This window comes from Triturus cristatus, chromosome 7, assembly GCF_964204655.1.
Source record: "Triturus cristatus chromosome 7, aTriCri1.1, whole genome shotgun sequence".
Lineage (NCBI taxonomy): Eukaryota > Metazoa > Chordata > Amphibia > Caudata > Salamandridae > Triturus > Triturus cristatus.
In genome coordinates, this window is record NC_140590.1 from 158,066,101 (window position 1) to 158,092,052 (window position 25,952).

General features: G+C 45.7%; 1 protein-coding gene across 4 annotated transcripts in view; it reads left to right on the forward strand.

Annotated features, from left to right (window-relative positions):
- HAUS5 (HAUS augmin like complex subunit 5) overlaps positions 1-25,952 on the forward strand; it is a 343,036-nt gene that overhangs the window by 86,292 nt on the left and 230,792 nt on the right. For 2 of the 4 annotated variants that reach the window (XM_085615894.1, XM_085615895.1), the window contains 2 exons: positions 13,635-13,768; positions 14,460-14,619. In XM_085615894.1, coding sequence (XP_085472020.1) covers positions 13,635-13,768; positions 14,460-14,619 — 294 coding nt within the window. The remainder of the gene's footprint in view (positions 1-13,634; positions 13,769-14,459; positions 14,620-25,952) is intronic. The other 2 variants (XM_085615897.1, XM_085615898.1) reach the window with 1 other exon arrangement.

A 25,952-nucleotide genomic window follows, 5' to 3' on the forward strand; every position in this document is an offset into this window, starting at 1 on the left:
TGCCGGGCGTTGAATTAGCGGGCGGGGTTCATGACGAGATAGTCTCGTCATGGGCACAGCGCAACCGCGGCCCATGACGAGACCATCTCGTCATGGGCACTCAAGGGGTTAAAGGTAAAGTGGTGTGGTTTCCAGAGAGGCACATGTTTGCTTGTCAGCAGAACCGCTATTTTAGTGAGGGTTGTTTTCAGAAAATATATCTAACATCTGATCTTTGAAAGTTTACCCAAAGCGATTTATTTTTAAACTTTATCCGTGGCCAAGGCATAATATTATTCATGGTTATCGAAAATATCTAATCCTTTGAACACACCTTTTTTGTACATTATTTAGGACATGGAGGAATCAAAACCAGTGTTAGGTGGATTGTTTGGAAAGACCTATTTGTAGGCTTCGCTACAGACTGCCTTAGATGTCTGGTAAACCTCTTGCTACTAATACTTTTTAGAAGTGCATTTGAACAGTACTAGTATAGAGCAAGTGGACTTTGGGTCTGCCCGCTTCCGCCCTTAGCTTTCATGCGTTTTTCTTGGTTTGCCATTGCTTAGATGATCTGTCCTTCAGAGCCATGGCACTTCATGAATTGTTGGTTTGTAATATTTGTGTTTCCATTGGTGACTGTAATCAAGAAGCAGTATGTGTAGCTTGTAATCATTGTGGAGATGATTACGATGGCATGTTGTGGGAAAGCAACCGGCCGATCGGTAGTAGGCGGTCCTGCCTGCCAAATTACGATCAGACCGCCGCGTAGGTGGTCCGTAACATGCCTTTTGCCATTGAGGCTTGTGCTGCAGCCCGGGAAATGGCCCAGCACAAACCCCAATGGCAAAAGGCCGGTTTACAAACATCCCTACATCATGTGCCAGGCCCCCCGTGGTGCCTGGCACACAGGGCATAGATATATGGGGGGGGCACCAAGGTGCCCCCCCCCCCCCCCCCGGCCTCATAGCAGAGGCCCAGGGGGGGAAGGTGGTCCTGCTAGGGACCCCCAAAGTCGCTTTCCGACAGCCTTTCTACGGTGGTCTGACCGCCATTGAAAGGCTGTTGGAAAGGGACATCGTAATTCCTACATCGGTGCCTGAGCAGGCACTGCTCAGTAGGGACTACGGTCCGACCAACAGTCCGACGGGAAGCGTCAGGCGGTCTGTCCGACCAATGCGGTTCGACCGACCGCATCATAATGGTCGGATCGCTCAACTGGATGTCGGTGGGAATGCCACCAACGGCCTGTCGGTGGCGGTCCCTCCGACATCCTAATCCGCCCCTGTGTGCTCTCTAATGTATTTAACTTACTGACATCATGACCTTTTAATTGTTGATTTGCCATTTTTGTTTAGGAAGTGCTTCCTGTTTGTCTTCACGTCATGCAAATGCAGTTTACTAATCACTCTTGAAAGTATTCTACAGCGTTGTTAATATTGGGCTTACAGCTTTCTCACATAAGCTTATTTACAACAGTGCAGAAAATACTGACCTTTTTCAAACGTACTATAAAGGATTTTGCTGTGTGTGCCTTTAAAGATCACCACTTACAATGCAACTGACTTCTTTCTAAAACTCTCTTCTTTGAGGGTACAGCTTAACTCTGCTAGTGCAGTCTGTTCAGCAAAGGAGCTCTACTCCCACCTTTCATATTGTTGGTGCTCAAGTAATTGGTATCTTCTTTTTATGACAAATATGCAAAGGCAAAGCAATAGAGAAAGCATTTGGTTGTGATTTTGTGTGCTATTACCAGTTAAGGAAAATGAGAACGATTTGCTTTGCCAGCGCTTTCCTTTTAAAGGAGGCGGTGATAGACCGCTATTCTTGTATCTCATTTCTTTATTAGATGCATTGCCTAAGATATTTAGCTGTATCCTGAAGATTGTGCAACGCCTTTACACCTTATTCCAAAAAGGATGTTGGGTTTAGACCCAACTGAAGTACAATGCATCATATCTTCTCGTTATGTTCTCTTGAGCAGAAGTCCACTTTCGAGCGTTACTGCTGCATTTTTTTGGACTTCCGTGTGGTGTTTGATTTGGGTGGTTGGTGTACCTTGTTAAGCAAATTCAAGCACTGGTTATCTCTTATTCGTCCTGGTGTTGATTTAAATTACTTCCTTCTCGAACTAAGGTGCAGTTTGGGAATACGTTTTTGCTCTAATTCTTGCTCACTTAACATTTAAACTCTATCTTGGCTCAAAGTTTTTCCTCCTAATTTGGTTATATATCAATGTACTGCTATCCCCTGACGCTTTAGTAACTCTGATTGGACTGCATTGTCGGTTGTCTGCACTTAACTTATATTGTAGCAGAAATAAGATTGTCATTAACACTATGGAAGCACTAATTGTATTTTTTGGGAAAAATGGATGAATGGAGGCTGAAGGTTTTTTTATTTTTTTTATAAATCTTCTTATTTAACAGTCATCGAAATACAATAAGTCATAGAATTAACTCAATATTAGTATAGGCATGACAAAATAAGGCAATAATCTTTCACATTGTACACAGTAAGGACATATCGTGGAGTGAGCAGGCCATCCAATTCAATACTATGTTGGGGAACACATATGTTTCCACGATACGAATTCCACGGAGTCCATATCCGGGACCACTTTTTAGGGCAACCTCGGGGCACATATACTGTCTTTTCCCTGAACATGCACCAGTCCAGGCTTGCCTCCCATGCCTCTAGTGTGGGCGGTGTTGCCGTGCCGCTCCCCAGGCTTGAGCGAGGTTTCTTTTGGCCAACATAAACCCCAGAGTGGCCCACTGTGTTTGTGTATTCAAATCGGTAGGTTCCCATATGTTTAGGAGACATCTACGTGCTTCCGGGTGAATAGCTACTGCGAATACGGCCCCCATTACTTGATCTATTTTCCTCCAGTACGACTGGATATGTGCACACTCCCATATGATGTGCATAAAGGTGCCTATTTGCCCACACCTTCTGCGACATTCCCCTGCACCCGCTCTTCCCATCTGCACCAGTCACGGTCCAGTAATATATACCCTATGCAGGATTTTAAGCTGAACCAGCCTAAGTCGTGCTGGATTTGCCACTACCCTGGGGGAGGATACCGCCTCTCGCCATTCTTCATCATCCATTTCTATACCATCTGCCACCCATTTATTCTGTAAAACTAGAAGAGGATCCTCCATGTTATATATTAGTTTGTTATAGATTAGTGAGATGGTTTTCTCGGGGAGGTGGCCATCCAGTATCCTATCTTCCAGCAGGGAGGACTCCGGAGGGAAGGAACCCTTTGGAAGGAGTGAGTGTAGTGCATGGCGAACTTGTGTATAGCGGAAATGTTCAGTGTCAGCTAGCTTGTGTTGGCTTTGGAGAGCAGCAAATGTTTTCACTCCTCCCTTTTCCCACATATCTTTAATCTGTAAGATACCGATCAGGTCCCATTTATCAAAGCCCTTCGAATTCCACAGATTACCAATCGTCTGAGTCCCACAGGGGGGTAGCTAACGTCAGTTTATGCTCCCATTCGAGGGATCTGTTTGCGGCGTGTCACACACTTACCGAATGACCAGTTGGGCCCGTCAAGCGAGACCGGCCAGGTTTCGAGTAGAGTGATCTATTATTCCCTCCCGGGAGAAGCCACCTATCCATACCGTAGCCTGGGTCGTCAGGGTTGCCGTAGGTGCCATGATTGATAGCTGCCAGATGCGCAGCCCAGTAATATTTCTTTATATCAGGGAGGCTGATGCCTCCATCATACCATTGTAATGTGAGTTTGCCTAGGGCTAGACGTGACTTTCCATTCCACAATAAATCTCTGGAGGCTTTCAATTTCCTTAAAGTATGTCAGAGGGACAGGGTCGAGTGAGTTTTGCAGTGCTTGAAGGAAACTGGGAAGGGACATCATTTTAAAAAGGGTATCCTTACCCAGGAAGGAGAGGGGGAGGGATTTACAACTGGCTATATCCCGTTTTAACCTCAATATCGGAGGAAGCAGGTTTTTATTGTATCAGAGTGCCGGGTCTAAGGAGAGAAATATCCCCAAGTACTTGAATCCCATCGGATCCAGGCCGTCAGCGGTTCCAATGCTAAAGCAAACAGGAGGGGGGAAAGCAGGCATCCCTGATGGGTTCCCCAGCTCAGGACAAATGTGTCTGACTTTTTATTATTAACCACAACTTGTGCCAATCACATCGAGTACAGGAGGCGTACCCACTGAATAAATTCCGGACCAAACCCCATTTTTCAGAGCACAGCTAGGAGATGAGGCCATTCATTAGTATTGAACGCCATGGTTGCGTCCAATGTTACAAGAATGGCTGGTTCCAGTCTCGTGACCGCTCTACCTAGGGAGGCTGAAGGTTTTGAAAACTTCTGTGCAGGGCTATTATAAATATCGGAGTTTCAGGGGAATTTTAATTGTCCTGTTCGTGACGAATATGCCAGAACTAATGCTCTTACAATCATGATTGGCTTGACTCAATTTACTTTTAGGTTTTATAGGTATTTCTGGTAAGCCATTATTAAAGGCTTGTAGCCAAATGAATGCTCCAGGTGCCCTTTACGGAGTAGTGCCTGTAGTAGTCGGAAAAATCATTGGCTCTTAAAATAGTTCAAAGTCTGAAAAATACAGCATATTCCACTTTCTGATAATATCAAAGCAATGAAATTAGGTCTTGCCTTTTTGGGACCTCGCTAGAGACCATTCCAGCTGTGTGTTGGGAGACAGCTTTGCATACAGTACTCCACAAAGCCAATTCTTACTCCAGATTGGATGGCTTTGGATTCATCTCCGTACCCTGGCACCTGCTTTCCTCACTTTCTGTGTTTGACTCACCTACATGTTTTTTCTATTTTGGGTCGATCCTGCGAGCACATGCGCCTGTTTGCGACACTATTGTCTTCTGTAAGGGACTTGCAGCCCTCCCTTGCTTACCATTTATTGGTTCCAGCGTCCGTCTCCTTTGCTGCCTCCTAACTTACCAGCGCAACCCAAGCGTCTGTTCTGTTTGCCTTGGTGGAGCAGGGACCAAGCACAGATTAATCAAACTTAATAAGTGACTGTCCGCTGCTCCCGAAATGATCGAGGTGCTATTTCTCCAACACCTTTAACCCACCACCCTCCTCTTTTCCCCCTCGCCTGGTTTCCTAGCTGCTGTTCTAAACTGATTGCAGTGTGTCCGTTTAAGAGGGTGTGTTTGGACAGGAGAATCAGACAGTGCAATGCACATAAACATCACTTGAAATTTGCGTGAATTGGGATGAAAATGAGTGGATCAAGGTACTGTCCTTAGGGGCTGCCCATCATCCTCAGTCTCCCTCTGCCATCCCTGTGACCACCTCTGCCATCCCTGTGACCACCTCTGCCATCCCTGTGACCACCTCTGCCATCCCTGTGACTACCTCTCACTTCCCAGTTTCCAGCAGCTTGTCTTGCCTGTTGGCAGGATTCCCACCTGGACAGGAATGTAACATTTCAACAATGGCATTCTATTGCAGTCCTCGACAGTGGGCTGCCTGAATGTGCCTTAGTCAAACAGGGCTATTTCATTCTATCTTGTCAAAATTCTTTAATCTTTTAACACTCTGCAAAGGGATCTTAAGTGGATTTATTCAGTCACATTGCCGGTTAAATTATTTTTTTGAGCGTAACATCCACAGCACATCAAAGCACGGCAATGAGCACGTAATCGCAACTGCTGTGTACCACCATGCTAAAATCACATGCTCTCTTGCAAAGATTCTCTTTAGTAATTGTATTTCATTAGGGAAAGATGCGGCGTTATCGCCAACGTGCCACCAGGGTGCTGGGGAACCAGGTTCAAGTCTCGACGTCGGCTTAACATCCTAAGATTCTGGGCAAATCACTTAATATACTAATTACTTCATATTAGTCATTTTGAGTTGAGTTTGCACTGTTTAAAACTGCACAAAAAATACATGTTTTTGTGATGCAGAAACCCCGCTGACGACACGACGTAAGGCTATAAACTTGCTCTAATGGCTTTCCTCAAAACTTCACAGCGAAAAGCAAAGAGAGAAAATCGCCCAAAAGGAAGTTCCACAAAGCCGATTGCCGCACATTTTTATTAAAAGCCATGAAAAACCAGAGCGATACAAAAACAAAAATGCACTGGACATTCACCGTTTTATATTTGTTGCAGTATTAACATTTATTAGTGAGCGTGTCTCGATTTGTTTTCCCCACACTGAGTTTGCTGTTGTTCAAGCTGTTCACCATTCACTCACCCCCTCCTCTGTTCCCACAGCCACGGAAAGCCCTGGCCCAGCTCCAGCCCACCTACGCTTAAATGGGCACACAAGCTCTGCCAGATACACAGCTAAATGGAGAGGCTAATAATTCAACGCAGCCTGACTGTACTGGGGCTGCCTATAAACCCACCTAGTTGTAAATATCATCCTAAACCAATTCAAGCTTTTATCTTTCAAATTTCATGTATGTATCCTAATCATTCTGTGAAACGTGTAATTCAGAGCCGGGCCTCTCAGACATCAAACTCTACAATGACAGACCTGACCATACTATACAATGACAGGCCATACCACCGCAGTATACAGTGACGAGCCATACCATACTATGAAAGGCCATACCATATTATACAATGACTGGACATACATACAATACAATGGCATACCATACTATACTATACTATACAATAGCATACCATACCATACCGTATAATGACCGCCCATACCATACAAAGAGGCCATACCATACAATAACATGCAATACCATAACGTGACATACTATAATATGCAATGACATGGCCAGTCGTATAGTATGCCATGGTCTATCATATCATACCATTCTAAACTGTTAAAAAAAAATACCATTCAATACTATACAATGACACACCATACCATACTATACAATGACAGACCAGATCATATCATACCATATTAAACTCTACAATGACAGACCATACTATGCAATGACATACCATACTATAAAATGACTTACCATGCTATGCAATGACGGGCCATACTATACCATACCATTCATTGACTGCCACAACATACCATACAAAGACAGACCATATCATACAATGAAAGGCCATACTATAACATACTTTACTTTACTCAACAAGGGAACGACCAACTGCATGCTTATAAACTGCAGATCTGCAACCAAACGCTCTACAGAGCTGGCAGAAACCATCCTGAACCATGACATTGATCTCACATTCATCACCGAAACTTGGCTGAATGAATCCTCCTACCCAATCATTGACATGCGAGTGCCCCCGGGTTCTCAATGATCAAGAAAGACCGAAAGAACCATCGTAGTGGGGGCATTGCAATCATCCACAAGAACAGCATTGCCATAACTGAAACTGACACCTTCACCTACAACACCTTTGAATATCTAACTTCCCTTGTTACAACGTAAGACAACAAATTGCTGTACTGTCATCTCCTCTACCATCCACCAGGCAACACCATTGAGTTGGGTAACAACAAACATCTGTTATTCAGCGCCAAGGTACCCGTTGTGGTGACTGCCCTTTACAAATACACATATTATGTTATGTTAACACACCCCATTCGGAGAACACATCTTTGACCTGATGACACATTGCTCACTCTTGGACTCCAACAACATAATACTAGGTGACCTCAACCATCATTGGAACCATGAAAACAATACTCTGATCCAATCCTTAAACAAACTGTTACTCAATAATAATCTTATCCAGCATTGTAAAGAGCAAACTCATAATAGATGCTCAATCCTTGACGCTATTTTAGCTCATGAAGATACAGTTACTATCAACCACACCCTTCCTGTTGACTGGTCAGTCTGCCACATCATTCTAATTCACATTAACCAAACCACTCATCACCTACCTAGGAATCCCTTCATCGGGCGTGAAATATAAGACCGCTTCCCCTTGCCGACCTGAAGAAAGGGTGAGGATACTACTTACCCCCACTGCGAATGACCTCTCTACAACAAAACTAACTACATACTACAACACAACGATTACAACCATACTAGACCAAGTAGCCCCTTTGAAACAAAAAACAGTCAGGAACACCCCATCGAGATCCTGGTTCAATATAGACCTAAACTTGGAAAGAAGAAAATTCAGAGCAGCCAAAAGACTTTGGCGGAATAACCCTTCCATAACCCACTTTGACCAGCTCAAAACAGAACGCAGGAAATATAAAATAAAAAGACATCGGGAATGAAAGAGCTACCTTCTTCCGCAGCGCATTAGACCATGCTAAAAACCATCCCAAAGAACTCTTCAATATCATTAAACCACAAATATTCAAGTCACCCACAATAACCTTGCAGGCCTCCAAAGAACTATGTTACAACCGCCAATTTCTTTAATGAGAAAATCACCAAGATTTAGCGCTCCCTTGACAACCACACCCTGTCACCCAACGAAAGCCCGCCGTCCAGTAAGGAAGGAAACAACCCCCCACGCACTCCCCCAGGTTCTGGAAGACCTTCAGTCTCCTCTCTGAAGCAGACATCACTGAAACTATTAACCGGTCCAAACCCTCCTCCCACATAGCTGACCCTATACCTGCTCACCTGGCAAAAAAACGGAACCACGCCCTAGCCCCTCTCTGGGCCAAGATTATAAATAGCTCCCTGAGAACCGGAGTCATGCCGGACTGTCTTATAATCGTCTAAGTCACGCCATTACTAAACAAAGCCGGCACAGACCCAAACAACCCCAACAACTTCAGGCCTGTCTCCAACCTCCCCTTCTTAGCCAAAATACTTGAACCAACACATTGACAGCAATAACCTTCGGGACACTCGCCAATCTGGCTTCAGAAAAGGGTGCAGCACCGAGACCGCAATCCTGAATGTTATAGATGATGTATACAAATCACTCGATGTAGACCGATGCTGCCTACTCAAACTCCTTGACCTATGGACAGCCTTTGACACGTTTGACCACAAACTTGTCATAAACTCATTCCAAGAAAGGATCGGATCGGACGTGGTGGTCCTACAATGGTTCACCTCCTTCCTACAAAACTGCTCTCAACAAATACAAATTAACAATTCCACTTCTGACCTACTCCCCATAACCTAGGGTGTCCCACAAGGGTCAGTTACTGTTCAACATCTACATGGAGCCCCTCATCGCCATACTCAAAAAAGCCAACATCCCCTTCCACCTCTATGCGGACGATACCCCGATCTACCTAGAAACATCCTCAATTGGAGACATACAGAGGCTAAATGACACTTTAAGAGAAGTCCAGCACTGGCTATCACGCAACCACCTAAATCCAACCAAGATAAGATGGAAATCCTTCTTATATCCTACAATGAGCAGACCCTCCAAGTCTCAGAATGGCTAAAATCCATTGATGCTCTTAATAGCAATCTTACCCTGGCCAACTCTGTAAAATCCCTGGGAATCACTGTGAACCCACGTTTAAAAATGAGCAAACCTATTAGGAGCAGCACTGTGAAGAATGCATTCTACAACCTAAAACTACTCAACAAAATCAAACCCTTCATCCCTCCCAATGACCTTGAACAGGCCACACAATCTTTGGTTCTGTTCATATTGGACTACAGGAATGCAACCCTCACACGCACGGCTGAATCTCACTTAGCCCCCTGTAATGAATGTCCTTTTCACTAAAAAGAAACGCACAAACCCTGCACGACCGTGTTGTTAGTACGCAATACCTTTACAATGCAAGTCATTACGACTTGCTGTAGGAGGTGCAAAGGTATTGGATATAAAATCCAACACCTTCCCTGCTGTAGCGCAAACTGGATTAGGAATAGTAAATAATACTATTCCTAAATCCAGCACGCCCCCTACAGCAAGTCGTTGTAATGACTTGCGATGTAAAGGTATTGCGTACTAACAATGCGGTTGTTCTAACGACCGCGTTGTAATAGCATGTGATGTATTCGCATGCGTTGTAACATGCTATATTCATCTCAAGTTACTTTCAACACGTATGATTTTGTTTCAGCTATGCCAAAATTATAACATAATCTTGTTAGATGGTGTAGGACTCCGATGTGTGTCCAGTTTGGCCGTTTACCTTTCGACTCTTGTTGTGCTGACACTGCTGCTTGATGTCTTTGTCCCAAAAAGTTTGCCTATTACTGCATGGCATCCTCTCCTAAATTATATCCACACGTCATGGGAGAAAATTGGGATGGTTTATTAACTGAGGGTAAGGAGTCCACGTCCCAAATGAAATATAGCCGTAATACAGGGACCTCGGCTTTTTGACATTTTATGAAAACCCCTTCGGTATTTGAGAACATATCTCTTTCATCTTTAAAAACACAAGGTGGCACGCTTCATCATTTGCCCACTCCTCGCTCGCGAAAAAAGTTCATGCTATTGAGCCTCGTCTAAATCTGCTCCAAAGTCCTGTGTGTCTCTGGAGTTTTTTTCAGTCCTTCTACCTAAGAGATCCTTGGTAATCATAAAAGCTATAAGCCCAACGTCAGCTTAGCAAATTCTATCTTCTGTCAAAGGAAAAAGTACAGATGAAAAGAACATATAGGAATTATTTAGAAAAAATGTGCATAGTTGGAGAACAGGCTTAGCGTGTGAAATTTCTGCTCTAATTACGTATACAAGTGATTCTTTGAATTTAGAACCCAAACTCCCAAGACAATGTCAAACACGGTGGAGTACCGTATCTGGGAGCTGAACAGCCGGTCCTTCCACCTGACGCACTCCGTCACCTGGCACACTAGGAAGCTCAAAGAACAACATGCAGTATAGGAATATTCACTCGCATTCTGTTAAATTTAACAGTCTTCTACTTCTAATTTAGACAATGGGTTGGGGGGAAATGCAACATCAGAAATGATGCTTGTAGTGAGCATGTCACTGTATAGAAGTCAAAAGCATTCATACAATAAATAAAAGTAACAGTACTGAAAGTTTTCAGTTGTGCCTGTTTTTTTATCCATTTAAATGGCTGGATAGTGCTGGTTGCCAGTCACAACTTATGTCCGCGATATGCATCCTGAACTCTGCAAGTCCCATATAGACGCATGTTTATGAATTTATGTTAACTTGTGGTTTCCAGGGCGCATGACTTCACATGTGCTTCTATGGCATATGCAGTATCACGTAAGAGTGTGTGACATGCAACAGTTGTCTGAAGACTATAGAAAGTGTGTCTGCATCATAGGAACGTAGATTAAAGATGGGTAACTTAGTTTGTTAAATTTTCTTGCCAGATGTTTTATTTCAATAACCACAGCCGAGTGTATATGATGGGTATCTTAAGTCAGTATTGATCTGTCCAACCAGTATAAATTGTGCCCCACTGTAAACCCGATGACTATTGAGAAATGACTTTCAGTCCCATTTATTAGGGCTTGTGGCATTACCAAAAAGGTACAAGGTATTGAAAATGTTTTGAGATCTTGTTTAGACTGACCGTGGCAGCCGACTGACAGCTTTGTGTTTGGAGCTAGGTATAAAGCCCATTTCTGATATTGAGAGAGCAGTCTAAAAACAATGGGTATCGCATGTCTCGACTACTCTTGCAGACCTGAATCTCCTCCAGCTGCGGAATAATCCTGCTGCATTTAGTTCCAAAATTCTGAATTTAATTCAGGAAGAATTTTGGCCCAGAAGCATAGGAAAACAGTTAACTTGGCCTGTTTTGGCTCACGGCTTTAAAATGTTCTTAATAATTGCGATCATATTGGGTAGGACCATACTTCTATTGTTATTTTCCAGCGGTATGCTACACATTATATTTAAAATCGGGTTGGATACTCTTAAAAATAATTTATATAGCAAATTGGGTCCAGACCTTACCGAGTAGTGATTATCATCACTGCAGTCTTGGCGCAAAGGTAAGGTTTTGCGTTTTATGCCATTTTTGCGCTTAGCTTAGTAAATTGCCCTTACTATTATGTGTAACATTTCACTTTATCTATATTCAGCAAGCTCTTAAACTTTGTTACAGAATTGATTATTCCTTAATTTTACTCTATCGCATCTTGCATATTGCCAGGCTGGCCTACCAGGAGGAAGGGTTCTTGTAGACCTTGATGTATTGTACTGGAAGGGTTATGTTCTTTCTAAGACATTATATGGAAGATTATTCATTCTTCTTTTAAATCGGGTCTCTTGATATCGTCAGTTGACACTCCCTGAATTGAGTCAGGTTCTTTTAGTCCTAGTTTTACACTGACAATTATATCGTATACTATAAATGTATTATTTTATATTTCTACTAGTCTGTAGATCAAATGGACCTATGGAAGTAAGTGGCTTGTGTAATTATTTTAAAGTGTGTGCCTGTAGCTGAGAACAATAAAAGTATGTTGTTGATGCAAGTCCAGAGTATATGATACTGTAGTTTTTTTTGTTGAAAAACAAATAACTGATTCTTACACGTGGGTGGTGGGGGGGTTTCAGACAGAAAACAAATTCATCAGATCGTCTTCTCTAAATAGGGTGTGCAGCCTGATTTCCATATTCCAACATCCGCTATTCCATTGGAGTAAGCATCCACATGGCGGAATCAGTGAAGGCATCGCCATTGGAAAGATGGTCAGCTCGACTCCTAAATGAGCGTGCAGACCATGGGTTTGATGGATAGTGTACGCTACCCTGTCCGTCAAGCTCTTATTCTAGCCGCAAGTGGCAAAACTGAATTGGTGTGTACAAACAGAATGAGCAAAGTGGTTTTCAGATATTAGTCAAGGATAACAACAATGGGAACTACTGCTGGTTGCAACCATTCATGTGTAGGCTATGCTGGTTTGAGACAGAGTGGATATGTGGTTTAGTGTGGATTTACTTGTGTTGTACAACATCAGGGTGTGTAAAGCACGATCTAAAGTACTGTAAATATGTTGCTTATGACTGGGTTCTTATACACACCTCTATTATTTGATCATGCTGCATACTAGGGAAAATGCAATTCATTTAAAATGTCATAAAAAATTGTAATCAGTCCTTGAAGTATAATGAGCCCTGTAGAGCGCAAGCAATGGCCTTAGCTCAAGACTGAGTACTTAAACCATAGCTGTGTACAGCATCAGCTGCTCCTCTCTGGTTTGTTTGGTGCTAACTATTATGCATAATACATCTATCCAATCAAGTCATTAAGGCCCTTCAAATGTATGATCAGATATCCAATTCTGTTCCTTGGAATGTATTGATGCTAAGGTTCCTTTTGTATTTTGTTCAAGTCAAATCATCCGGTAAATGAGGCATCATGTTGAAATGTTGTACCAGGTTGATCATCAATCTTGAGCACCTAATGTGGTGTTCTCTGGTCCCAGGAAAACTGTTCTGATTAACGATCTTGCGTTCTGTGGTGTATTTTGCTTCTGGAGCTTACATGGGTCCATCAAATGCCGAGTGTCCCCAATTATCCAGTCTCGACATCCTGAAGTTTGCATCCTTTTACCCATGCATTTTGTTAATTGAATGTTACTGTGTGTCCTGTTCAGAAATGTGCCTGAAAGGAGAGCTCATTCCACATTGTCAGAATAAAGGCTAACTGTGTATATATGTTTATCTTCTGAAGATATTCTGAAGGTCCGGTTTGCACAATGGTGAAACTTATTTCTTTCTGCTGGGATACCTCTCCCTGCGTGCTGTATGGTTCTGTTGGTCACCATTACCGATTTGCTGCTATCCGCTATGTATTTGAGTTTTTACTTTCAGTTTTACACTGCAGGAATCCGCTGACAGCCAAAAAGAGAAGAACATAATTATGGAAGAGATTTCTGAATTAAAGTCTAAGCTGCAGCATGATGAAGTGAAACTAAAGCGGCAACTGCCAGAGTTGACCGCAAGCTGTAAGTACATATGACCACATGCAGTACCCTAAAGGAAACAATAACCCTAATTTACTTTAGGGATGCAAAATGTAAAGTTAAGGCAGGGATAAAACATGGTTAAACATGAGTGTCCTGGGCTGCAAGGTTTTTTGCATTCATTTACAGCCTTGATTAGTCTCTGGTTAGCTAAGAATAGTAAGGGCGGGCAGTATGGGGTCATATATAAATGTTACCATACAGTTTAATACAGTTCAGTACAAGCAGTGGAAGGAACCACATTTCTGTGCTGGAACCATGCACAAAGCACAGTATAGGTAAGGACAGAGACTTGTTGCAAATTGGGGGCAAATAAATGCAGATTAACCGAGTATACCCATTATAGTACTGCAGGTTGAAATACTGTTCTTTGTAAAATGATGAAGAATGGGTATAGGCAGAAAATAGGCTTTTATCTAAGACTTTCCCATTCATCATGGAGCAAGAAGATGTTGGTTCAACTAATTGAACGCTTTTTGGTGGCATTTATTTATGATCTCAAGGTCACAAGTGCAAATCTTGGTTGAGCACACACAGCCTTTCTCCATTCTGAGATTGATTCAGTGCCATTTAATTGAGTTATAATAACATATTATTTAGAAAGCTTAGAAATGGATCAAGTGTGGTATTAAGAACTATGCAAAGAAATAAACATATCTTTCCTGACAATTAGTGTCCACCATGGAATCCAATTATGAGAAGCTGAGAGATGTCCAGCGCAGAAGTCTGCTGCTTACTGCTTACTTGCGGAAGAAAGAGCGGGAGCGGGCAAAAGTGGAAGAGACAAATAATCGTATAGAACGTCACATATGTGCCTTTGAAGAGATCGAGAGGTGAGTTTTAAAAGAGGTTATAGTTTCAGCAGTTTCTTGTTCTACTTCTTTTCTGGGGGAGGTTTATGTGGAATATATGTCTCTGGTGTCGCGTTGACACTTCAGAAGATATACTGTTGAGGTTAATGGGGCCTTTATTCTCACCATGCACATAGATTGCTTCCATGTGCAGATGAGTCTCAGGGGGTGTTTCCAGATCGGGCTTGACTTGCACAAGTTGTGCTGTTGACGTTGTATGGGGTTTTCAGGATTAGATTTCAAATGGTCTGCTTCCATGTCATTTTCATCGGTCTCTTTAAGATGGTGCTACACCCGAATTGCTTCCAGGAGACCTACAGATGAGTCTCTAAGGATGTTTTAAGATCGGGCATTGCATCATCTGATTGCAGGAGTCCTTTAGGTAAGCGTCATGGTGTGTTTAAGGATCAGACTTCAGAAGGAAAGCTTTCAGTAGCCCCCCAGGTGTAACAGCCTTCACAAAGGTTGCTTCAAGGTGCCTTCAAGCTAAGGTTTATGGGCCCTTCAGGATCAGCCTTTCTAAGAATTGCTTACAGAAAATGTGCAGAGGGGTTCCGAGCAGCCTTTACATATGATTCCAGACACCCTCTAGATGTGGTTCATGGGGTGTTTAATAATTTGCCTTCTCTAGTAATGCTTCCAGGAGATTTACAGGTAGGTTTCATCGGCCGTTCAGGAGTCTTCCAAAGGAATCTTTGAAGGCGCCTCCACATCAGCCTTCACTTGAACTGCTTCCAAAAGCAAATAACAGCATTCAGGCATATCATTAATTAAGATAAGATTGGTGCTTGGAACCCGACTGCGGTCGAAGGAAAGGACCCCACCCGTGCGGGTTCACATCTGCGCAGCAAGGAAAGTGAGCAGATGCCACAATTGACTGAAAGCTCTACTGAATCTCAGGGTTGGAGGTCCATCCTAAAGCTGCTAAGTGGGTAAAAGACTACATCTGATCCTTAGTCCCAGCATTTGGCATATGGCAAACTAGGAAGGAGCAGAAGAACTTAACCTGAGCACCCTGCCACTGACATAAATCTGACATATTGCCTCTTTTATGTGTCTGAACTGAATGGTCACAAGCGGCCTCGGAAGCAATCCCGCAGAGATCATCTTTTTTCGATAGTTCGCACGCTTGGAAAGGTGAACATTTTTAGTTGCTTAGACCGCTGGGCATGACACAGATGATACGTTTGCCCCCTGGGTGTGATACAGGGGTGAGGCCTCATAGCTTGGACCACTGGGCGTGATACGGATGGTACGCATAGGCCCTGGGTATGATACAAGACCAGGACTTTGATCTGATGTTTGGTCTAAAAGGGTTATCTCAGTACTACTGGTTTCTTAACACTGTTGATATCTGAAAGAAGTGAGAGGTGGTGTTGCTTGGACTGCTGAGCATATTATAGATGACCCATGGGTGTTGAAATAGGGTGTAATTTGGACATTAGGGACAATTTGGTCCTTGGATATAAGGTATAGCTTGTGCTTGGCCAAGAAGGGCCTGTGGTTGTCAAGTTGTACCTTGTTTCCGCGTAAATGTTATCTTTGTCCTAGAGCCGATCTGTTAATGTTAATGAAATTTATAGAGCGCAACAAATACCCGGAGGTGTCCTGGCGCTTACTGATTCCAAAACTGATGCAGGCCAGAAGTAGAGGGACGCCTAATCCTTAGAAAAGAGCCAGGTTTTTAATTCTTTGCGAAAAGGCAGGAGCTCTGTGATAGTTCTCAGATGGCGCGGCAATTTGTTCCAAGCCATTGCTGTGCCGTGAACAAAGCTTTTGCCCCCCCAACGGGCTTTCTTTATACGCGGCACCTTGGCCAAGAAGGCTTCTTTAGACCGCAGTAATCTGCCTGGGACATACCAACACAGTCTCTGCTGTAAAAATTCTGGACCCTTGCCGTGTAAGGCTTTAAAAGCCAAGCATAGTACCTTGAACTGTATTCGGCTCTTGACTGGGAGCCAGTGTAAGGCATTCCTTTCCTTAGAAACAGAGGAACGACTTGACTGGCCCATAAGTAGTCTAACAGCCGCATTCTGAAGTATCTGCAATTTTTTTAATCCTCTTTGTTGTATATTGAGGTAGAGTCCCTTACAGTAATCCAGTCTGGCCATCACCAGCGCAACAACTACCGTTTGTCTACTTTCCCTGGGCAGCGAGGGCAGAACTTTCCTCAGCATTTTAATAATATAGCTGGTTTTAGAAGCTACCGCATTTACTTGGGGACCTAAGGTCAGTTTATCATCAAGTAATATTCCCATGTTTTTAACTTTTGTAGTAGGCAGAGGGGAATTCCCCATTGAATCCGGCCACCATGGAGGGAGTTCAGAAACTAGTGCAATTCCCAAACAATATCACCTCCGTTTTCTCGGAGTTCAATTTGAGGCAATAGTTGTGCCATCCAATTGTCAACTGCTAGCATGCATTCACGGAAGCGTCCTTCCGTATCCGTCTCTCCCTCCGGTGTCAAAGATACCATGATCTGAGTATCGTCGGCATATGATGTAAGACCAAAACCAAAAGCATCTATAATTGGGGCTAATGCACTAACATAAACATTAAAAAGAGTCAGACTAAATGATGATCATTGCGGGACCCCACAGGGCAGTGAGAAGGGACTGTACTGAAAGTCCCCAAGGGCAACCATCTGTTTCCTGTCTGCAAGGAAGGATCTAAGCAGATCCCAGGCCTTCCCTTGAATTCCACAGGTATTTAAACGGCTCAGCAATATAGTGTGGTGAACCGTATCAAATGCTGCGGACAGGTCTAACAGTATCAAAGCTGCTTTCCCTCCCTGATCCACCGCAACCCTGATCTCTTCTGTGGCCTTTATAAGGGCCGATTCCGTACTGTGACCTGGCCTAAAGCCATACTGGATCGGCTCAAGTACTTGAGTCTCATCCAAGAACTGGCTGAGATGCATATTTAAAGTTTTCTCCACCAGTTTAGCCGGTAAGGGAAGTCTGGAGATTGGACGAAAACTACTAGGATCATTTACCGGGAGATTTGTTTTTTTTAGGAGGGGCAAGACCGAGGCCAATTTCCACTGACTGGGAAAAAGCCCCGTTTCAAACATAAGGTTAAAAATGGTTGAAAGCGATTCCGCAATAGGACCCAACGCCAATTTCATTACCTTTACAGGGCAAGGATCAAAAGGGGATCCCGACTTGTCTTCCAATAAACGTTTTTGAATCTCTCCGGAAACTACTGGCCGGAAATTCTCAAACACCGGGCTGAGCGCCCTTTTTGTGGTGGGGGTCTCTATATAACTGCTTATATTCCCAGCACTAAGAGTGCTAAAGGCCGTGTAAATGGATTCTACCTTGGCTAAAAAGAATTTAGCCAAATCCTCACAAAGTCCTTGGCTAGACTGAACTAGCACCGGCTTTGGCAAGGCCAACGAGGTCACCGTCTTAAACAGTTCTTTACTAGAATTTTGGGATTTCCTGATCTGAGCGGCAAAATAAGTCTGTTTGGCTGCCACTATTGCCTGTTTATAGGACTGCAAGTGGGCTTTATATATTTTTTTCTCCATATCGTTATTTCTTCTCCAACTTCTTTCAAACTGCTTACACTTGAGCTTTTGATTCCTAAGTTCTTCAGAGTACCAGGGGGCCGAGGGATGTAATCTCATGGGCCGAAGTACTTTAATTGGAGCTACACTGTCACAGGCCTGCTCTAGCCATCCTGTATAGCATTGACAGGCCTCGTTCACTTCGGAGGACAGTTGTGTTTTGGAAGAGACTAACAATTTGTTAAAAGTGGTTCCCTCCACCTTATTCCATGCTCTTCTACTGATACGCTTCTTAGGGCCAGTGTTTTTCTTAGGAGCCCCTGGCAGCAGAATCTCAAATTGAACCGCCGAGTGGTCTGTCCATTCCAGAGGGAGAGTGCCCCTAAAATATAAGTTCTGATGATTAGAAAAAATCCCATCCAGGGCATGCCCTCCCCTGTGCGTGGTCCCCACTACCTGCTGTCTCAGGTCAGCGGTCATCATCAAGTCATTCAGCGCCATTGTGTCCATTTCTTCTGTAAGCTCTAGGTGAAAATTAAAATCTCCCATGATGGAAAAGTTCTCTGCGAGCATCCCTTCTTCTAGAAGGGTACCCAGGGAGGCTAAGAAAGCATTCCTAGATCCTGGTGGCCTATATAGAAGACACCCCTTAAAGGAGTGGTGATGAGTAAGAGAGAGGTTAAATAATAATGCCTCTCAGGTATCCATAGGGATTGGCTGAAAGGCAGCCTTAATTGAAGAATGATCAATCACTGCCAAGCCTCCGCCCTTCCCTATTGGTCTATCCAGTATCTGGCACAGAAAATCTGGGGGGGGGGTGGCCTTCACAATGTCGGGCCCGGATGCCGCATCTGTACAGGTCTCTGTGATAAATGCCACTTTGACCCCCAGGTCGTCCATGAGTCTAGCACATTCTAAACTGTGCTTGACTAGGGACCTCACATTAACTACAATACATTTTATTGCTTGGATTTCCTTACTACTTGCCCCTCTCGACCTCTCCTTTTCACTGAAAATTGTTAAGTTTAGGATCCTTGGTAAATCGGATCCACAACTAACACAAATCTCAGGAATCTCTAACGGTGGTATGTTAGGGAATATACAAGGACAGTTTTTAGTAGATGAGGCCCCTCTAAGCGTAACCAGCCTTATGCTGTCATACCTGCGAGAAGGCCGAGATTCTAGGCCAGCACATCTAGGGTCCCTGGCGCTGTGTGCTGAGCGTGCGCGGACGGGCGCAGACGGGCTTGCCTTGGGCGCGCCTTGGGCGCGCCAGCGGCGCACGCCCGCTGCGCGCACGTGCCAGCTTCATTTTTATGCGTGCTCAGTAGCCAGGTCCGCCGACCTCGAATACTCCCAAGATGGCGGCACTTCCTGTTACTCGATCCCGAGTAAGTGAATGCCCCCACCTGTCGCTCCGCCAATCTCTGATCACCCCAAATGTCCCCACAGCATAAGATAATTGTATTAAAACAAGGAGTTCGAGGCATGTGGGCTGCTGAATTCATATCTGTGCATAGATCGCCGCCTAGTGTTGGGTCCGGATTTTTGCACGTTGTTGTCCTGGAAGAGTCTTCGAAGTATCCTGGGATAGGTGACTCCTCCCCTGGACTACAGTGCGCATGGGCATCCTCTCCATCCTCAGATTGTTTTTTTCCGCCATTGGGTTCGGATGTGCTTATCTTGACTCAAGTTAGGAAAAACTTTTTCCAGGCCAAAAGGCCTTTAGTTTGCGTCGGTACTGTTCCCGATCGGTATCGATAGTATCTTTGTTAGTTTACTAACTTCCAGAACCGACTTTTTCGCATCTTATCCGACCATCGACCCGACATCGACGATGGAATCGAGGACACCATTCAAGCGGTGTCCTGTATGCAATGCGAAATATCCCCATGTCGACGTCCACCCGGTGTGCAACAAATGACTTTCACCGGATCACGACGAGTCTACATGCATGGCCTGTGCCCGATTCCGATCCAAGAAGACTCTCCGGAATCGACGAGCAGCGAGACTCGAAGCGCAGCAAGCGGCACCGACCAACATCTTCAGCGCCGAGGACGAAGATGTCGAAGACGTGGAGAACCTACCCTCCAGCCCCGCTTCCGAACACGACTCCGGATCGGAGGACGTCGAAGAACGACTCTTTCACAGAGATGAAGCCGACACCGAGGTAGGAGACTACAATGAGGCCTTAGGGGCCGAAGAGAGTAGCTCCGGTGACGAGCAAGGCCTACCCGTACAGACTGAGGATATCCCAGTGCGCCAGTCTATGGCTCCGGTCGAGGGATCGCCTTCGGGCCTTACCCAAGACCTATCCCGCAGTTCTTCGGCCCCGCCCTCTGGCCCTGGCCTCGGACATTCAGCGGCAGCCATTACTACCCAAAACGGCTGGTTTCCCTTCTTCACCGAAACCGAAAGCTGTATTGGTTCACCAGAAACCGAAAGTGACGCTGGTCGGATCGAGGCCCACCACACCTTCGACGCCAGCAAAACCCGTCGGCACCGACCGCACCAAACGAGACTTCGCTGCCGAGCTTGCAGCAGCCGACGTCGGCGCCGACACACGGAAAAAGACCTTCGGTGCCACCAAACCTACTCGGCTCCCGGCACCGACACAATCGGCTCCGACCCCAAAGGTCAAACTGCCTGCTGCGTCCCACACCGCTTCGACAGCACCACCAAAGGCACACTCATCGTCGACGGCTACTACCGCTCCTCGACTCGATGACCCACTGGCGCCGAAGAAGTCCACGCCCGCCTCTACAGAACCGGTCGGCGCCAAAGAATCGATGGCGCTCCAGGTGCGGCCAGTTGCTGCGCAACGCGTCAAACACAAAGCAGTCCTCCAGGACACGTCAGGCTCCGAGCCGATAAAAGCTCCAACGGCCTCTTCGGCACCAGCCAACATCACTTTTGGCCTGCCGCCATCCACGGCCCCAAAACTGTTCCAAATCAGAACACGGGTCACCCACACCACGATCACGCCTGCCGAACGCTCTCCTGCAGAGAGGTCACCATCACACATCATCGACGCCGACACCGGCAGGATGATGCTCCACAAGAGGAGAATAACTTCCGAGCCAGCTTTGGACTCCTACCGGATCCCGCTTAAGAAAAAGCTGCCAGTGGCTTCGGAACCAGTTCTTTACGAACCTCTCCATTCCTCTTACCAAGATGCACAGTCCTTCTCTCCCACACACTCCGAAACAGACGTTTTGGAGGACTACATAGGTGACCAAGTCCCCTACCCCGGAGAGATGGACCCTGAAGGCCAACAGGACCCTGACCAAGCTTGGGATGACCCTGTAGACTCGGGTGCACCTATGGATACACAGGACCCGCAACTCTATGGAGCAAAAACTTCTCCCACAGAGGACACTGCCGCATTCAGCGCCCTCATTGAACGTGCTGCGGCCAATCATGGTGTGCAACTCCACTCTGACACCGTTGAGGACGACTTTCTCATGGATACTTTCGCATCCTCAGAAAGGAATATAAAAACTCTACCCATGTTGAAGGGTGTCCTCAAACCAGCAAAGGACATCTTCAAGGAACCCACCAGGGCAAGAGTAATAAACCCCAGGATCGACAAGAAATACAAGTCGGCGCCTGGGGACCCTACCTACATTAGAGGCCAGTTACCTCTGGATTCCATAGTAGTTGCGAATGCTCGCAAACGGGCACACTCGCAAACAGGTGATGCTCCTCCCCCGGACAAAGAGTCCAAGGTGCTAGAGACCTCCGGCAAACGGGTTGCGGCCCAGGCAGCTAACATATGGCGCATTGCCAATACTCAGGCGCTCCTCGCTCGCTACGATCGAGCACACTACGACACATTAGAACAATTACTCCAACATCTCCCTGACCAATTCAAAGAGGGAGCAGAGATCCTCATCAGGGAGGGACAACTCCTCACAAACGCATACATTAAGTGTGCACTGGATGCCGCGGATACAGCTGCCAGAGCCATTAACACTAGCGTCATGTTGCGACGACATGCCTGGTTACGAATCTCCGGATTCAAACCTGAGGTACAAAATAACATCCTCAACCAGCCTGTCAACCCCGACTACTTATTCGGGCCAGAGGTTGACACCACCCTAGAGAAAATAAAAAAGGACACAGACACTGCAAAGTCCATGGGGGCTCTCCAAACGCAGTCCTTTCGGAGCAGCTCCTTTCGTCGCCCCGGAAATAGAGGAGCTGGTAGAGGACAGGGGTCACAGCAAACCTACAACAAGGGAAACACACAAAGTTCCTACGATAAAAACACCCGGGGTGGTTATCGTGGCTCAAGCACAAAGGGCAGAGGACGCGGATACGGCAACACCAGGTCCTCCCCCAAGAACAAACAGTGACGCCCTCTCCCTTCCTCCCGACCACATAACACCTGTCGGGGGAAGGCTACAAAGGTTCCTGTCCACGTGGAACTCCATCACCACGGATAGGTGGGTCAAAGATATTATCAAACACGGTTACTGCCTAGAATTAACCTCGACTCCACCCACAATACCTCCAAAACACCGTCCTATGTCCTCAGAGCACTTAACGCTCTTACAGCAAGAAGTGCTAAGTATGCTACTAAAAGGCGCAATAGAGGTCGTACCCGTCCACGAGCAAGGTACGGGGGTGTACTCCCTGTACTTTTTAATACCGAAAAAGGACAGGTCACTCAGACCTATACTAGACCTGAGACCCCTCAAACGCTACATTCTCTCCGAGCATTTTCACATGCTCACTTTACAGCAAGTCCTCCCGCTGCTCAAGCAGGGAGACTTCCTGGCTACACTGGACCTCAAAGATGCGTATTTCCACATACCCATTCACCCCTCACACAAAAAATACCTCGGGTTCACTGTTCAGGGGCAGCACTACCAATTCAAAGTCCTTCCCTTCGGCGTGACAACAGCACCCAGAGTTTTCACAAAGTGCCTAGCTACTGTGGCTGCACATCTACGGAGGCAGCACATACACGTCTACCCTTACCTGGACGACTGGCTTGTTCAAGCAAAGTCAGCCCAGCAATGTGCCAGCCCATGTCCCGCACCATTCACCTCCTTCACAGTCTGGGGTTCTCACTAAATTACCCAAAATCCCATCTCCAACCCGCACACGTACAACAGTACCTAGGTGCGACTATAGACACTCTGGCGGCCACAGCTCAGCCAAATTTAGTGAGAATCAACAGCATGCAAATGCTGATTTCCAAGTTCAAACCACAACACTCCCTTCCCGCGCGAGTGTTCATGCAGTTGATAGGCATGATGGCCTCCTGCATTTTCATAGTCCCACACGCGAGACTACATATGCGCCCGCTTCAGGAGTGCTTAGCAAGTCAGTGGAATCAGGCTCAAGGACAGTTGAAAGACCTAGTGTTGGTGAGCGGTCGGGCATACAACTCTCTGCATTGGTGGAACCCACAAAACCTTTGCAAGGGCCGACTGTTCCAAGAGCCTGTTCCACAAATAATACTGACAGCAGACGCGTCTCTCCAGGGATGGGGAGCTCATGTACTCAACTACACAGTGCAGGGACTATGGACAACACAACAAAAGAAGATGCACATCAACCTTCTGGAACTGATGGCAATCTTCCTGGCTATGAAAGCATTCAAAGTACACTTGTGCAACAAAGTCGTGTTGATCCGGACGGACAACATGACCGCCATGTACTACATACAGAAGCAGGGAGGAACACACTCTCCACAGTTGTCTCATCTGGCTCAGAGCATGTGGAAGTGGGCCATTCAGAGGAACATGTTCCTCATGGCGGAACACCTCCCCGGCAAGGACAACCAGATGGCGGATCTGCTCAGCAGACACAGCCACCAGATGCACGAGTGGGAGTTACACCCATCAGTACTCCAACCGTACTTCCAGCAATGGGGTCATCCAGAGATAGACCTATTCGCCACAAGCGAAAACGCAAAATGCCAAAGCTTTGCCGCCAGGTTCCCACATCCACAATCGCAGGGCAATGCGATATGGATGAACTGGTCCGGCAGATTTGCGTACGCTTTTCCCCCAGCGCCGTTGATACCGCTGGTGGCTCGCAAACTCAGACAACACTCCCTGACACTCGTCCTGGTTGCTCCAACGTGGGCACGCCAGCCATGGTACACCACTTTTCTCGAACTTTCCGTGGTGCCGCATCAAAGGCTGCGGATCAAACCCGCGCATTTGACGCAGAACCATGGAGAGATTCAGCACCCAGATCCGCAACAGCTGAACCTGGCGATCTGGCTCCTGAAGTCCTAGAGTTTGGCTACCTAAACCTGCCACCTGACTGTATGGACATCATTAAGGAAGCTAGAAGACCCACTACCAGAGCTTGCTATGCAGCCAAATGGAAAAGGTTCGTCATTTATTGCAATAATAATGACATTAACCCGCTAGACGCATCCATCCAAAACATAATTTGTTACCTCTTACACCTATACCGATGCAATCTGGCGTACACCTCTATACGTGTCCATTTGACCGCAATATCAGCCTATCTCCAGAACAGGCAGCACCTCTCTTTATTCAAAGTGCCTGCCATCAAAGCATTCTTGGAAGGACTCCGGCGAGTAATTCCTCCAAGCCACCCACCGGCTCCAATGTGGAACCTCAACTTGGTCCTCACATGCCTGATGGGTCCACCCTTTGAACCTCTACACTCATGCGAGATTCAATTCCTTACCTGGAAAGTAGCTTTCCTAGTAGAGATCACTTCTTTAAGAAGAGTTAGTGAACTCCAGGCACTAACCGTTCAAGAGCCATTTATACAGGTTCACGCCAACAGGGTCGTACTACGTACCAACCCCAAATTCATGCCCAAGGTGATATCGCAGTTCCACATGAATCAAACTATTGAACTGCCTGTTTTCTTTCAAAACCCACAAACTGTCGCAGAAAGAGCACTCCATACACTAGATGTGAAGAGAGCCCTCATGTACTATATCGACAGGACTAAGATCTTTAGGAAGACAAAACAACTTTTCGTTGCCTTTGCCCCACACCACAAAGGTAACGCTATCTCCAAAGCAGGTATAGCCAGATGGATCGTTAAATGTATTCAAATTTGCTATCAAAAGGCTAAACGCACATTAACGATTCCCCCACGAGCCCACTCAACACGTAAGTTAGGGGCCTCCATGGCTTTCCTAGGAAACATCCCTTTGCATGATATATGTAGAGCAGCCACCTGGTCCACTACACACACATTTACCAAATACTATTGTGTAGATGTGCAATCAAAACAGCAGGCAGCTGTAGGACAGGCTGTTCTCAAAACTCTTTTTCAGACCGCTGCAGCTGGCACTGGTAGCCGCCGCTAATAGGAGGTACTGCTATGTATTCTATGCACAGATATGAATTCAGCAGCCCACATGCCTCGAACTGAATATGCTACTTACCAGTATGCATCTGTTCTTGGCATGTAGGGCTGCTGACATTCATATCGCCCTCCCTCCTCCCCGGCGCCTGTAACAGCTGTAGCTCTCAGAATTACTGTAAGCATGGTCATCACTTTCTGTATCTACTCCATCACTGCCACAATGGCGAAAAACAATCTGAGGATGGAGAGGATGCCCATGCGCACTGTAGTCCAGGGGAGGAGTCACCTATCCCAGGATACTTCGAAGACTCTTCCAGGACAACAACGTGCAAACATCCGGACCCAACACTAGGCGGCGATCTATGCACAGATATGAATGTCAGCAGCCCTACATGCCAAGAACAGATGCATACTGGTAAGTAGCATATTCATTAAAACCAGCGAACTGGGCAAAATGCAATATGCCAATGATTAAAACCAGCAACCT